At 40.8% G+C, this 13,746-nt stretch overlaps 1 protein-coding gene across 8 annotated transcripts in view; it reads right to left on the bottom strand.

Moving 5' to 3' along the window:
• Window positions 1-13,746, bottom strand: part of CILK1 (ciliogenesis associated kinase 1) — a 60,421-nt gene that overhangs the window by 36,484 nt on the left and 10,191 nt on the right. For all 8 annotated transcript variants that reach the window (XM_023223006.3, XM_023223003.3, XM_023223007.3 and 5 more), the window contains one exon: window positions 3,100-3,372. In XM_023223006.3, the coding sequence (XP_023078774.2) occupies window positions 3,100-3,200 (101 nt within the window). In that variant the 5' untranslated portion in view covers window positions 3,201-3,372. The remainder of the gene's footprint in view (window positions 1-3,099; window positions 3,373-13,746) is intronic.

The following is a 13,746-nucleotide window of genomic DNA, read 5'->3' as shown; positions in this document are numbered from 1 at the left end:
TATTCTCAGTAATAGATTAAACTTTGCTTTTAGAAAAATGCTTTCCTTCTGAACCGAATTAACAGGACTTAAAGTGGGTTTAAATTTCTACCCAGTATTATACTATCCCATACTAGCATTTATTTTCAAATGGCAATGCAATAATCAATCCTAAGTCACAAACTTTGCCAGTAGCAGTGGTGTGGTGCAGTCCAGAGAGGCCTGGACTAGTGTCTTGCTCTACACTAACCAGCTAACCTTGCCCTGGAAGGAACTTGCTCAGGCTTATTCTATCTAGACCAGAGCTGTTCAGTAGAACTTTCTATATTGATGAAACTGTTCTGTGCTGTCCAGGATGGTAGCCACCAGATAAATGTGGCTACCGAGCACTTGGCATATGGCTAGCACAATGTGGGAACTCAATTTTAATTTTAATTAAATTTAAATTTAAATGCCACATATGGCTACTTGCTATCACACTAGACAGCAGAGTTCTAGACCCTCTAGTGCAGGAGTCAGCAAACTATGACCCGTGGGCCAAAACCTCCCCATCTGTTTCTGTACAGCCATGAGCTAAGAACGACATTTACCTTTTTAAATTGGGGGACAAGTCAAAAGAAGAATAATATTTCACAATGTGAAAATTGTGTGAAATTCAAATTCCAGTCTCTATAAGTGAAATTTTATTGGAACACAACCGTACTCATTCATTTATATACTGCCTGTGGCTGCTTTCGAACTACAACGGCAGAACTGAGTAGTTGCAAGAGACCATATGGCCTGTGAAGCTTAAAATATTTACAGCCTGGCCCTTCATAGAGAAAGTTTGCCAACCCCTGGGCTAGAGCCTGAGTGGAGAAAAGAAAACTCCATGAGTTAATCAGAAATCCAGGTTTCAAGGTTATATTTTTCAGTGCATTTCAGTCACATTGTCTCATTTGTCTTATAGCAGCCCAGTGAAACAGACAGGACAGCTGAGGAAACTGAGAAACAGAGAAGGTACACGACTTTCCCGAGGTCTCACTGCTGGCCAGTAACAAACTTCCCATCTCTCCAGCTCACTCTCTCCTTGCCACACTGTCTCCTGGTAGAGTGATCAAATCCTTTATTCATGCCCCAAATATTATTTAGCCCCTGCTATGTGGTACAGTAGGTGCTTTGTCAGGCACTGGAGAGACAATGATAGGAAAGACATCCCTCATGAAACTGACATCATGGCAGGAAGGTAGACAATAATTTTCTGTACCAAGTGCTGTGAAGAAAGGAAAAGAGCCTATAAAAGTGAACCTGAAGGGAGCAGTGGCTCAGCCAAATGATGCAGCAATTTGTAGGTCACATTAAACATTTGGGGCTTCATCCTAAAACGGACAGGAAGACACTGGAAGCTATCTTAGTTTGGATTCCTCCAAAAGCAGGGCCTAGGCAAGAACTTGGGTGCAGATAGTTTATTTGGGAGGTGATTCCAGGAAGCAGGGCAAGGAGCAGGAGACTGAGAAAAGAGAGGTAGGGAACCCAATAACGGGTATATGAGTAAGTCAGTAACAGGGTTGGCAACTGGCTCAGGCCTGCTGGGAACCTTTTAAGGAGCTGGACAGAATGCACCTTGGTTGAAAGTCTCCCACATGCACTTGGGGTGGGGTGCTGGCACAGGCATAGAGCTGTGCACTACAACTGCACCGACATCAGGTGGGAGCAAGGGATATGTTCATGGAACACAAAGAACACTTGGTCAAGTAGTTTTAGATGATTGAAGTTGTATGTTTAAAATAATCCCTTTGGTCTGATATCAATAGGGGGAAAAAAAGCCAGGAGCCCTAGTGGCGGAGGACCTCATGGAGGAGGTGGCAAATGGTAATGGGTTGAATGGAGGTTAGCAGTGGGAATATACAGAAGTAGGTGGATCACATAAATATTATGTAGAATTGACAGGACTAGATGACTAAAGGTGAGGCATAATGGGGAGGGAAGGCAGGAGGACTCCCAGGTTTTGAGGGTATAGTGCCAGTTATTGAAATAGGGAACACTGAAGAAGAAACAAATTTGGCGTATGAGTGAGAGAATATGCTAAATATGAGTGTAGTTTTAGGCATGGTGAGTTTGAAATGTCTGCTGGGCATCCAAATATAGATGCTGACAAGGCAACTGGACAGAGATGGTTGTGGCAGTCTCCAATGTGGTTCCCAGAGACTCCCACCTCCTGCTACCCAGAGCCTTTTAGAACCCCCTCTCCTTGGACAACTTGCTTCTAACCAACAAAATATAGCAATTTGACAAGGATGTCACTTCTGTGATTAATTCACAGAAGCAAGATATGACTTCCATCTTACTACAAGTCTCTCATTGCCTTCTTGACCCCCATGTCTTGATGCAGCAAATTGCCATGTTGTAAGCTGCTCTTTAGAGGCCCACATGGCAAGGAACTGAGGGCAGCCTCCTGCTAACAGCCAGCAGGGAACTGAGGCCCTCAGATCAACCCACAATCACAAAATGAGCTCAGAAGTGGATTCTTCCCCAGTCCAACCTTTGGATGAGACCCCAGCCTTGGCCAACACCTTGACTACAGCCTCATGAGAGATACTGAGGCAAAGAACTTAGCTAAGCTGTGTTCAGACTCCTGACCCAGAGAAACTGAGATAATAAATGTGTGTTGTTTTAAACAACCAAGTCTTGGAGTAAATTGTTACACAACAACAGATAACTAATACAGTGTGTCTGGACTCAGGCTGTGAAGGGCAAAGGGGGCAAAGGGAACAAGACAACAGTCACCAGACCACCACACGCATGTAGATGGCCCAAACGAAGTCACTTAATTTCTTGGGAGTTTCAGTTTCCTCTCATGTAAAATGATGTTTATTAACCTGCTTGTTACTACCTCACAATATGAGAAAACACTTTGATAACAAGTACTTTTACTATGTGCAAAGTAGTAAATCTAAAGTGGAAACGTTGTTAATACCTCTAACATGAGTGTTACAGAATCAATAATCATCTAACCCATGGCAATCATTATCTAAGGTTCTTCTCCAGGCATCCCACCCACTCCCCTTTAGAACTGTTTCAAAGACGGGAAATGGTGAGGGTAGAGATAAAATTATCACAGGAGTGAAGGATCAAACTTACTTTTTAATAGCAATCAGCTCCCCAGACTCAATGCTTCTTCCCAGCAGCACGGAACCATAGGTTCCATCCCCGAGCTGCCTGATTGTTGTGTATCTATTCATGGTGTGCCTGCTCAGGCCAGACACTCATCTCACGGCCGAAGCGGTTCAGTCCTGCAGTGGTAGCAGTCCTCCCCAGAATGTAACCAGATTTTTCGATGGCAGCACCAGCACAAGGTATTCAATAGGACGTGACTATCTCCCAAATACATATTTTCAAAAATCAGTCTTCTGCCTGCAGAGAAAAATGAGAGACAAGGATAAATGCTAATATATACATTTTGAGTATATGTATTTTTGTAAGTCTAAATCTGTGTTTTATTGAACAGTCATACCCACATACTTGCATACCATTCATGACTACAACAGCAGAGCTGAATAGTTTTGTGATGCTGTATAGCCTGCAAAGCCCAAAGTACAGCAGGTTTTGGAACAATGTTGTTTCGTTTATAATGTTGATGAGGGAAATGCTCCATGTGGAGCTTCCACATTCTCCCTGTGTCTATGTGGGTTTTCTCCAGGTGCTCCAGTTTCCTTCCACATTCCAAAGACGTGCACACTAGGTGAACTGGTATGTCTATACTGTCCCAGGCCTGAGTGAGTGTAGGGGGTGTGTGTGTGAATGTGCCCTGCAATTGGTGTCTATCTAGGGTTGGTTCCCACTCTGGGCCCTAAGCTGCTGGGATAGGCTTAGGTTTACCACCCACAACTGGAATAAATAAGCAGGTAATAATTACTGGAAATAAGCAGGTAATAATTACCTTACCTTTTTTTTTTTTTTTAAATCTTTCTTAAATGTATTTATAACTTACATTTATTCCAATGTTTAATATTCAAAGTGTTTTAGTCTTTATTTAGAAGTTTGGTGATGTTTTTATGACCAGAAATATGCTGTAGGAACTTAACTCTTGTTTATATCAATTAGCCTATGGCAAAATTGGTTTTGTTATATGTTGTTTGGCATAAAGTTGCAGTTTCCAAAGAACCTACTGATAGGTTAAATGAGGACTTAGTGTATTGACTATGTTGCCCTTTACACAGTTCACTAACCCTTGGTCTAAATAATGCTCTTTTATAATTTCTTATACAACTAGAGATATTATGCTTGGAAAGTAAATTTGTCACTGACTCAGAAATGAATCAGCTCCAATTCAATGCTTTTCTGCTGACTAACCATTCTGGGCAAACACTGAGAGATAACTGTGGTCGATGAAAATTGTCAAGCTATGAAAATTTCTGCTAAATATACTGTGTTCTATACACTTGAGCTACAATTAACAATGTAAACATACAAAAGCTAAGAAATGCTAAACTAAAGTTCTCCTGATAGAGAACTTATGTGTGCTCCATGAACTACGTGTGGCCAAGCATCAATGGTATTATTATCACTACTAGACATTCAAAAGCCAAAGAACTAGGAATTCAAGGCCTATGTGCAGGGTGTGCTCCTTTTAAAGTCATTCAGTTTGTGTCTTAAAAATAATGTCACTGATTTTTCATTTATATAATTCAGGCTGCCTATAATAAAGAAACTGTAGTAATAATGTAAAGTGACTACTACTCCTACAAAGTGTCCAAATCACAAAAGACAAGGACAGACTAAGGATTTGTCAGAGATTGGAGGCAATTAAGCAGACATGCCAACTAAATGCAATGTAGGATCCTTGACAGGACCCTGGAATAGAAAAGGACACTAGTGAAAAAGTTGGTAAGATCTGTTGTTAGTAGTATTGTGCCAATGCTAATTTCCTGGTTTTGATCATTGTTCTATGGTTATGTAAGCTATTAATATTAGGGAAAGTGGGGTGAAGGGTTTCTAGGAACTCTGTACTATTTTTGCAAGTTTTCTGTAAGTCTAAAATTAGTTCAAGATTAAAAATTTAAAAATAGGCCGGGTGCGGTGGCTCATGACTGTAATCCCAGCACTTTGGGAGGCTGAGGTCAGGAATTTGAGACCAGCCTGGCCAACATGGTGAAACCCCATCTCTGCTAAAAACACAAAAATTCGCCGGGCATGGTGGCATGTGCCTGTAGTCCCAACTACTCGGGAGGCTGGGGCAGGAGAATCGCTTGAACACAGGAGGCACAGACTGCAGTAAGCCAAGATCACACCACTGCACACCAGCCTGGGTAACAGAGTGAGACTCGGTCTCAAAAAAATTTTTCTTAAATAAAATAAATAGATAAATAAATCTAGACTACGTTCTCCTGAAAGCTGTGTGTGAGCTTGAAAAATCTTAAGAAATATAAAGGTCCTGCCTGATTTCACCATGCTTTATCACAGAATCGAACAAGCTTAGACATCAAGCCCCGCTCTACCCACCCTGCGCTCATTCCCTTTCCCCTAGAACCACTGGTTGGAGGGGCATTTTCCTTCTTGAAACTCTTCAGGATCAGACTCCCTACAACCTCCTTCAGCAGCTCTTTAGGGTGATGTATTCCATTGATGACTAATAAATATTTATAAAGTACATTCTGTGTGACAGATCCTATCTTTAAGCTCTGAGGATACAAAGACCAATAAAATATGGTCCCTTCTTTTAAAGAGCTTAGAGTCTCCTGGCAGGGGATGGGGTGTGGATGGCAAGGGGGAAGCAGATATGTACCACTCATGAATACAAACTAAGATATTTCCAGTATGCTTAGGGCACAAGATGTGGAGGGGAATTAAGGAGAAAGCCCTCTTGGTTTCCAGCTGGGTCAATTCCATCTGGGCTTAGGGAGGGCAGAAAAAATCTTCGTAAAAGATTGTCTTAAAGAAGAGAAAAGCAGGTGTTTTGTAGGGCAAATGGGATTCTAGTACTCCAAGAAGCAGAAACTAAGAGACAGGGGCTTGAAATTGGGGGGTGGGAAACGGGGAGCTTGTAGAAAGAGTTGGCAGAGTTTTGTTTATGGAGGAACCCAGATGCCATTTTTTAAACTACAGGTTTTGACTGGAATCTGCACTGGAGAAGAAAATGCTATAAAGCAGGGCTCCCCAAACCCAGGGCTGTGAACCAGTCTGTGGCCTGTTAGGAGCTAGGTCACACAGCAGGAGAGCCATGGGTGAGTGAGCATTGTTGCCTGAGCTCCACCTCCTGTCAGATCAGCAGCGGCGGCATTAGATTCTCACAGAAGCACGAACCCTATTGTGAAGTGCCCATGGAAGGGATCTAGGTTGCATGCTCCTTAGGACACTAACGCCTGATGATCTGAGGTGGAACAGTTTCATCCTGAAACCATGGACAGTATGTTAGATAAAAACATTTATCTGTGTTAAAGTTACTGCAGCTGTAGTTACTGTCCTGTGATTCAGAAAGAACGTAGTTTCATTCTTAGGAAATACACTCTGAGGGGTTTACAGTTAAAGGACCATGATGTATGCAATTTATTCTCAAGTGGGTAGAACAAAATTTTTATGTGCATTGTGGGGAGAACAAATGGGGTAAAATGTTAACAACAGATAAATCTGGGTAAAGGGTATACTATGGACTGAATGATATCCCTCCTCCAAATTTCCCCCACACCCCCTACCACGAGGACACAGGAAAAAGGCAGCCATCTAAAAGCCAGGAAGACAGCCCTCACCAGAAACCAAACCATTTGATCTTAGTCTCTCCAGCCTCCAGAACTGTGAAAAAAATAAATTTCTGTTAAGATACCCAGTCTTTGATATTATGTTACATATGGTAGCCCAAGCAGACCAAGATAGGATATATGGGTATTCTTTTAGTATTCTTGCAATTTATGTAAATTTAAAATTATTATAGATTAAAAATTTCAATTATCCCTAAAATGGTAGAAGGGAAATTTTTAAAAGATACAGGCATCTTAAATGTTTTATTTTAGATCAAAATATACAAATGTAGACTTATTTAATACAACTTGTTGAGAGGACAGAACACTGTCATATACCATGGTTCCTTCACTTCATGATTACTGTATTATGGAATAGATTGGATTCAGGCTGTGCTTTAACCCAAAAAGTACATTTGGACCACAGCACAAGCACTTTTGGCTCTGCATTTGTTTTCCCCTTTTTCTTCTTAATATTTATCTTCAACTATTTTTTTCATGTAGCATACACACAGTCCTCAACTTATGATGGTTTGACTTATGATATTTTGACTTTACAATGGCGCCAAAGCTACATGCATTTAGTAGAAATCATATTTCGAGTGCCTATACAACTATTCTGTTTTTCACTTTCAGTGCAGTATTCAATATATCCTGAACTATTCAATGCATTATTATACAATGGGCTTTGTGTTAGATAATTTTGCCCAACTATAGGCCAATGTAAGTGTTCTGAACATGTTTAAGACAGGGGAGGCTTACAATGATGCTCAGTAGGTTAGGTGAATTAAATGTATTTTTTACAATGATTTTTTAACTTACGATGTAACCCCACTCTCAGTTGAGACACATCTGTGTATGAATTCTCTATCATTCATTATTTCACTTTCTAACAAATTAAGACTCCCAAACCATTGTTTTACATCATCTTCCTAAAAAAAAAAATCACTGGAAGCTTGATTTATCAAAAAAATCAGCCAACTGATAAACAATGTTTTGTTTAAAGGAGGCTTTGCCCTAGAGACAATGGGAAGTCAACTCAAGTTTTGTAACTAGGGGCTAACATGATCAGATCTGCATTTTGTAATCCAGTTAGAATATTTTTCTTCATGTCCAACCAACACTTGCATATTCTAATTTAAGCAAATTTCTTCATGCCTACTTTTCTGTGGATATAAAGAAGCCATGTGATAAAAATGTCTATGCACATGAAATTAGTAATCAAGCATGTGTCTCTCAGCCTTCTCCTGCCTTAATTACACGACCTTTTCTTAGAGAAAGCATTTTCCACTCCTTTAATTACCTTTGGCATTCATCTCTGAATCCTCACACGTTTCTCATTTCTCCATCTCCTTGATGAACTATAGTGACCAAAACTTGATAGTAACCTATATTACAGTAGCATGTGGGCTTCCCTCATGCTTTTTGCAATGGCATTATACTACTGATTTATATCAGTTATTAATATTAAAGTCTTTTTTGGATAATGTCCCTTCATCATCCACTTAAATTGTACAATGGGAACAATGGTTTCCTAGATTATCACTGAGAAAGCTATTTATGAAAGAATTAAGAACTTCATGGAAATCCAGATAGATTGGATTCATTCAATGCATAGTCACCCCAACAATTCCTCCTTGTTATAGTCTGTCATATTATCAAGGAACAAAATCTAAGTACTCTGGCAAGATATGTCTCTCACCACACCATGGTAGTTACTTTCTAATTTCTTATGCTACTTCAGGTAATTACCTAACAACTATACAATAGATCAGACTAGTGCCTCTTCAAGCATTGATGGCAGAAGGTATAATTTTATTTAAACTTTAATGAGATGCTAAGCATCATGCAAGGTTCTTGGGCACACTATGGATAAGGCTAGGGTCTCTCCTTTAAATCACATACAACTGACAAATACACAAAAAATGTAGAAACTGCTATGAGAATGCAGTAGACAGCAACCAACTCTTGGGAGGAGGAGAGATCTGACAATCCTTCAGAGAAGCGGTAGTATCAAGATATTAAAAAATGAAAAAGGTTTTCTTATGCAGAAAAGGAGAGAAAGAAATTATAAGTGGAGGAAACTGTAAAAATGTTGGTGAATACAAGAGCTTGGTGTGTTCACAAGAGGGCAGGCACAGCCTAGTGGTTCTCACCCTGGCTGAATACAGAATCACCTAGAGAACCTTTAACATTTACTCACGCCTAGCCCCAGCCCCAAGAAGCAGGTCAGGATGGGGGCTGAGCTTTGAGAGTTCTGAAAGTTTTCCAGGTCTGAGGTGCAACCAGGGATAAGTACAAGGCTAGGGTATAAAATCAATTCCAATGGAGGGCAGTGGGGGAAATTGCAGGAAATAGCTAGAAAGTTAGGATGGGCCCAATTATGAACGTGTATGTGTATCATGCAGGAGTTTTTTGTTTTTGCTTTTGTTTTGTTATTTTTTTGAGACAGGGTCTCACTCTGTCACCCAGGCTGAAGTACAGTGGCGCAAAATCACAGCTCACTGCAGCCTCAACCTCCTAAGTCCAAGTAATCCTTCCACCTCAGCCTCCCAAGTACCTGGGGGTACTTAGTGTATACTACGAGGCATGATTTTTTTTTTTTTTTTTAAGAGATGAGGTGTCTTTTTTTTTTTTTTTTTTTTTTTTTGCCCAGGTTGGTCTCGAACTTTTGGGCTCAAGCAATCCTCCCACTTTGGCTTCCCAAAGTGCTAGGATTATAGGTGTGAGTGCACCTGACCTCACGCAGGAGTCTGATTTTTGTCCGACAGAAGGGAGTTCCTCAGAGTTTTTAAAGCAGAGAAACAGCATGAATAAAATCCCTCTGGAGACTACATAGATGTCAGCATACAGATATCAGAGGCAGAGACTAATTAGGAGGTTACTCCAGTAGCCCAGGTGAAATATGATGAAGGCCTGAACAAAGGCACTGGACTGGGTGAGTCTTAGATACAACAGGAGACTATGGGTTTGAGATAGCGAATGTGTGTGCTTGTGTTATTTGGACAATGTACAGAGATATGGGTTCTGTTTTCTGGGGCGCTGAATTTGAGGTATGTACCAAACCTCTCACTGGAGATGCTCAATAAGCAAATAGCTCTAAGGTTGTTTTATTTTTCCCCAAAGATAGAGTATTATTGGAGCTCTTATTGGGAACACAGCATTCAGACAAGGCTGATACACCATATCACTCCAGGGTACTCCATTCACATAGAACACAACGTGAAAGGTACCCACTGGAGTTGTTCGATAAGGCAGCCTGTGTTCAGAATAAGGAATGCAATAGTCCCATCATAACCTTGGTTTACTGCTCCAGATGCTTCAAGATAAACATTGAAGAACATAGTGTGGCATCTAAATGAAAGTACAAGGGTAGATGAAGAAACACCAGATGCTGGAAGCAAAGGAGACTTGGAAAGCCATGATAACTGTCCCAAGTGTACAAAGGGACATCAGAGAGAAGGGTTAGTTACACTAGGTATGGATCCAGGGGACAGAACCATGAGCACTCTCTGAGCTTTCTATTATTCACATTAGTGAATTTTCCCATACTGAAAAAAAGTGAATGGTATTAGCCAAACTAGCATTAGACAAGAAGCACCAGTCAGCTCATAGTCAAATCTGAGCATATCCTAGCAGGATGTGGTTAAATACACTTGAGAATGGTGTTGTTGTTATTCATCCTTTTTGTGGTTGTCCAAATATGATGACTCATGTCATAATCTGAAAGTAAAGAACAAAAACTTACTGTTCCTCTGAGAAAACAGGGCGATGGACAATGCACTAGAAAAAAGAAGGGAGCCATGGCAGGCACCTTCGCTGCTCTACTCCATAGCAATGCTCCCCTTCTTGCTTAGTTTACAGGACCCTGATTTTACTCAGGATTCGACATACTCAGGCACAGCAGCCACCCCAGGGCATGTACTACGATAGATCTAAGCCAAGCAAAGGAATTCTACTTCCTTACTAAAATCTGTTTAGGAGTGGTGCCATGGCTCGGACTTATGAGAATAAAAGTGAAGTGAGCTGATTGAGGAAGGAGAAGAGCTTCTGAGAAGGAATCTACTCCCTATTAAAGACAGTTGACAAAGAAGCTGCATTGAACATGGCTGTGTAAAGTTGTGACATTTAGGGCTGAAGCAGAGACGACTACAAGACATCAGTCCTAAAGATGCGAATCCCATCTGTGAAGGATGTATTCATAGAAAGAAGCTGAGTCCTTGATGACATCAGTGGGCTGCTGCTTGAACCCTGAAAATATATGCCTTTGGGTTTATTGTTTTGCAACCTAACTGAAGGTCTCTGTTGAAGAAGTCACTGTTAATCTATCCAGTACAGCTGAAGGCATTCCTGATACAGTGGGTTATGCTAACTTAGGTGACAAAATACAAAATTCTCTACAGGAGGTGACAGATAGACCTTTAAGGTTAGCATAGTTTTGAAGACTGAAAGAGGTGTACAGCTGGAGACAAATTAGAAGTAACTGTCAGCCTAATGTTCATTTCCTTTCCATTATCTGCTTCCATTTTGAAAGAAAATATGATGCAAATAAGATACAAATCTATTGTGGTAAAAGAATGTCCAAAAATGGCACTCGGTATCACTCCAGGTTGCTTGGACAACTAGCTAGCTGAAGCTGTGTGACCTTGTGGAATCCAGTCATGTGCCTGTAACATGGCAGGTGGGAAACATGAAAGGATTCCACTTTGCATGACAAGTGGGGCACAACGTGGGGACCACTCTGCATGTCATCGATAGTGACATTTACTATAGACAGCCACAGAGCTTCAGTCAAAGGCAACCAAGGCAAACACAGAACTCTCAAGCTGAGTTCTTTTTTCTTTTTGTGAGACAGGGTTTTGCTCTGTCTCCCAGATGAGTGCAATGGTGTGATCATGGCTCACTGCAGCCTCATGGGCTCAGACAATCCTCCCACCTCAGCCTCCTGATTGGCTGGGACTACAGGCACACACCACCATGCCTGGTTAACTTTTGTATTTTTTGTAGAGACGGGGACTTGCTATGTTGCCCAGGTTGGTCTTGAACTCCTGAGTTCAAGCACTCTGCCCACCTCAGCCTCCCAAAGTGTTGGGGTTATAGGTGGGAGCCACTGTGGCCAGCCTCAATTGGAGTTCTAACAGGGAAAAAGGTTTCAGCACTCTAATGACTATTTTTAGTGTATTAATATTAATACATCCTTCTTTGATACTTAATGGGAGACACCTACATCTACAGAGTCAGTGCTTCAAAGAAGCAGGCAAATATCAAAAATTCGGTACTTGAAAAGACATCACAATTCCAGCCTGAAATCTCTTGAGTATATGACATTAGCATACAAAGATTTCACACTGTATAGACCAGACACCACACACTGGCAGCATAATATTTTACCCATAAGTCACTCCATTGAGACCTCAGTCCATAAGTAGAAGGCTGTTTCTACTGTTGGATTCTTTACAATTTGTTAAAAAAGCCAACTATTGTCTTTTCTATGGTTGTGAGGTTTACTCGCATTTGTGTGTGTGTGTATCTATATACATATTCACATACCTATAAATATAATATTCATATATTATAAATATATATGTAAATATGTGATATTTATTTTATAAAATTATATAGGCTGGGCGTGGTAGCTCACACCTGTAATCCTAGCACTTTGGGAGGCCCAGGTGAGCATACTGCTTATCCAGGAGTTCAAGATCAGCCTGGGCAACATGGCAAAACCCCATCTCTACAAAATACAAAAATTAGTTGGGCGTGATGGTGCATTCCTGTAGTCCTAGCTACTTATGGGGCTGAGGTGGGAGGATTGCTGGAGCCTGGGAGGTGGACCTAGGTTGCAGTGGGCCTAGGTCACACCAACACACTCCAGCCTGGGCAACAGAGCAAGACCGTCCCAAAAAAAAAATTTTTTTTTTAATTTAAAAAAGCATGTAAATATACGTTTTTGATATATAGCAATATGTGAAATATGCTCAAGACACTAAAGTATCAACAACGCATCACTCAAGTGAAAAATTAAGTATAAGGCCCTGTGTTCAGTATTGAGATAGAAGATCCACAGATCTGCGAATGGCAGATCTGGCCTCTGGGGACTTCTCATGCAGTTGGAGAGGTGGGAAATACACAAATGACCAGGAGACATGGACGCTGGGTTAAGTTCCTACGAGGAGTGGAGATGAGAGTGCTACTGGTGCACAAGGAAGGAGTCACTTTGTGGATCACTGGCTAGGAATCTCAAGGAAGGCTCTGGGCCACCAATTTCTAAACTACAGGTAATTTTTCTTGTTAAGGACATGTCACTTATCCATATTCCGATCCAGGTATAGATAACAAAAATTAATTTTTTTAAACTATACAGTTTTCCTTATCAGTTATATTAATTTCCCACAGCTGCTCCAACAAATGTTCACAGAGTTGGTGGCTGAAAAGGGCAGAAATTTATTCTTTCAGGTTTCTGGAGGTCCGAAGTCCGAAACTAACATTCCTGCAATGAAGTAAAGGTGCTGGCACTTCCTTTAGAGGCTCTAGAGGGAATCCATTCTTTGTCTCTTCCAGCTTCTGGTGGTTGCAAGCACTCCTTGGCTTATGACCACATCACTCCAATCTCTGCCCTATGATCACATTTTCTTGTCTTCTGTTTTTAAATCTTCCTCTGTCTCTCGCTTATAAGGACTTGTGTTTTCATTTAAGGCCACCAAGATACTGGAGGATAATCACTCCATTTCCGATTCTTTGATTCAATCACATCTGCAAAGTCCATTGTGTCATATAAAGTAACACTCACAGGTTCCAAGGATTAGAACTTGGTATCTTTGCAGGTTATTATTTAGCCTATCGCTCCCCAGCAAAACATCCCAAAGACTTTTACATAGTCATCTAAATTGCACAGCAGCGATTTTCATTCATTCAAAGTTGGGTGTTTTAGAGATGAAATCAGAAATCTGTGCTTACTTACCCAGTGAACAAGGACATTCCATTTTAAAATATAGAATGTACTCATCTTTTTGATTTTACTTTAAGTTCCAGAATTCATGTGCAGAATGTGCAG

The sequence above is a fragment of the Piliocolobus tephrosceles genome, chromosome 5 (assembly GCF_002776525.5).
Source record: "Piliocolobus tephrosceles isolate RC106 chromosome 5, ASM277652v3, whole genome shotgun sequence".
NCBI classification, from domain to species: Eukaryota; Metazoa; Chordata; class Mammalia; order Primates; family Cercopithecidae; genus Piliocolobus; species Piliocolobus tephrosceles.
The sequence above is the reverse complement of the archived record's forward strand: the minus strand, read 5'-3'. Positions and strand labels throughout refer to the sequence as shown.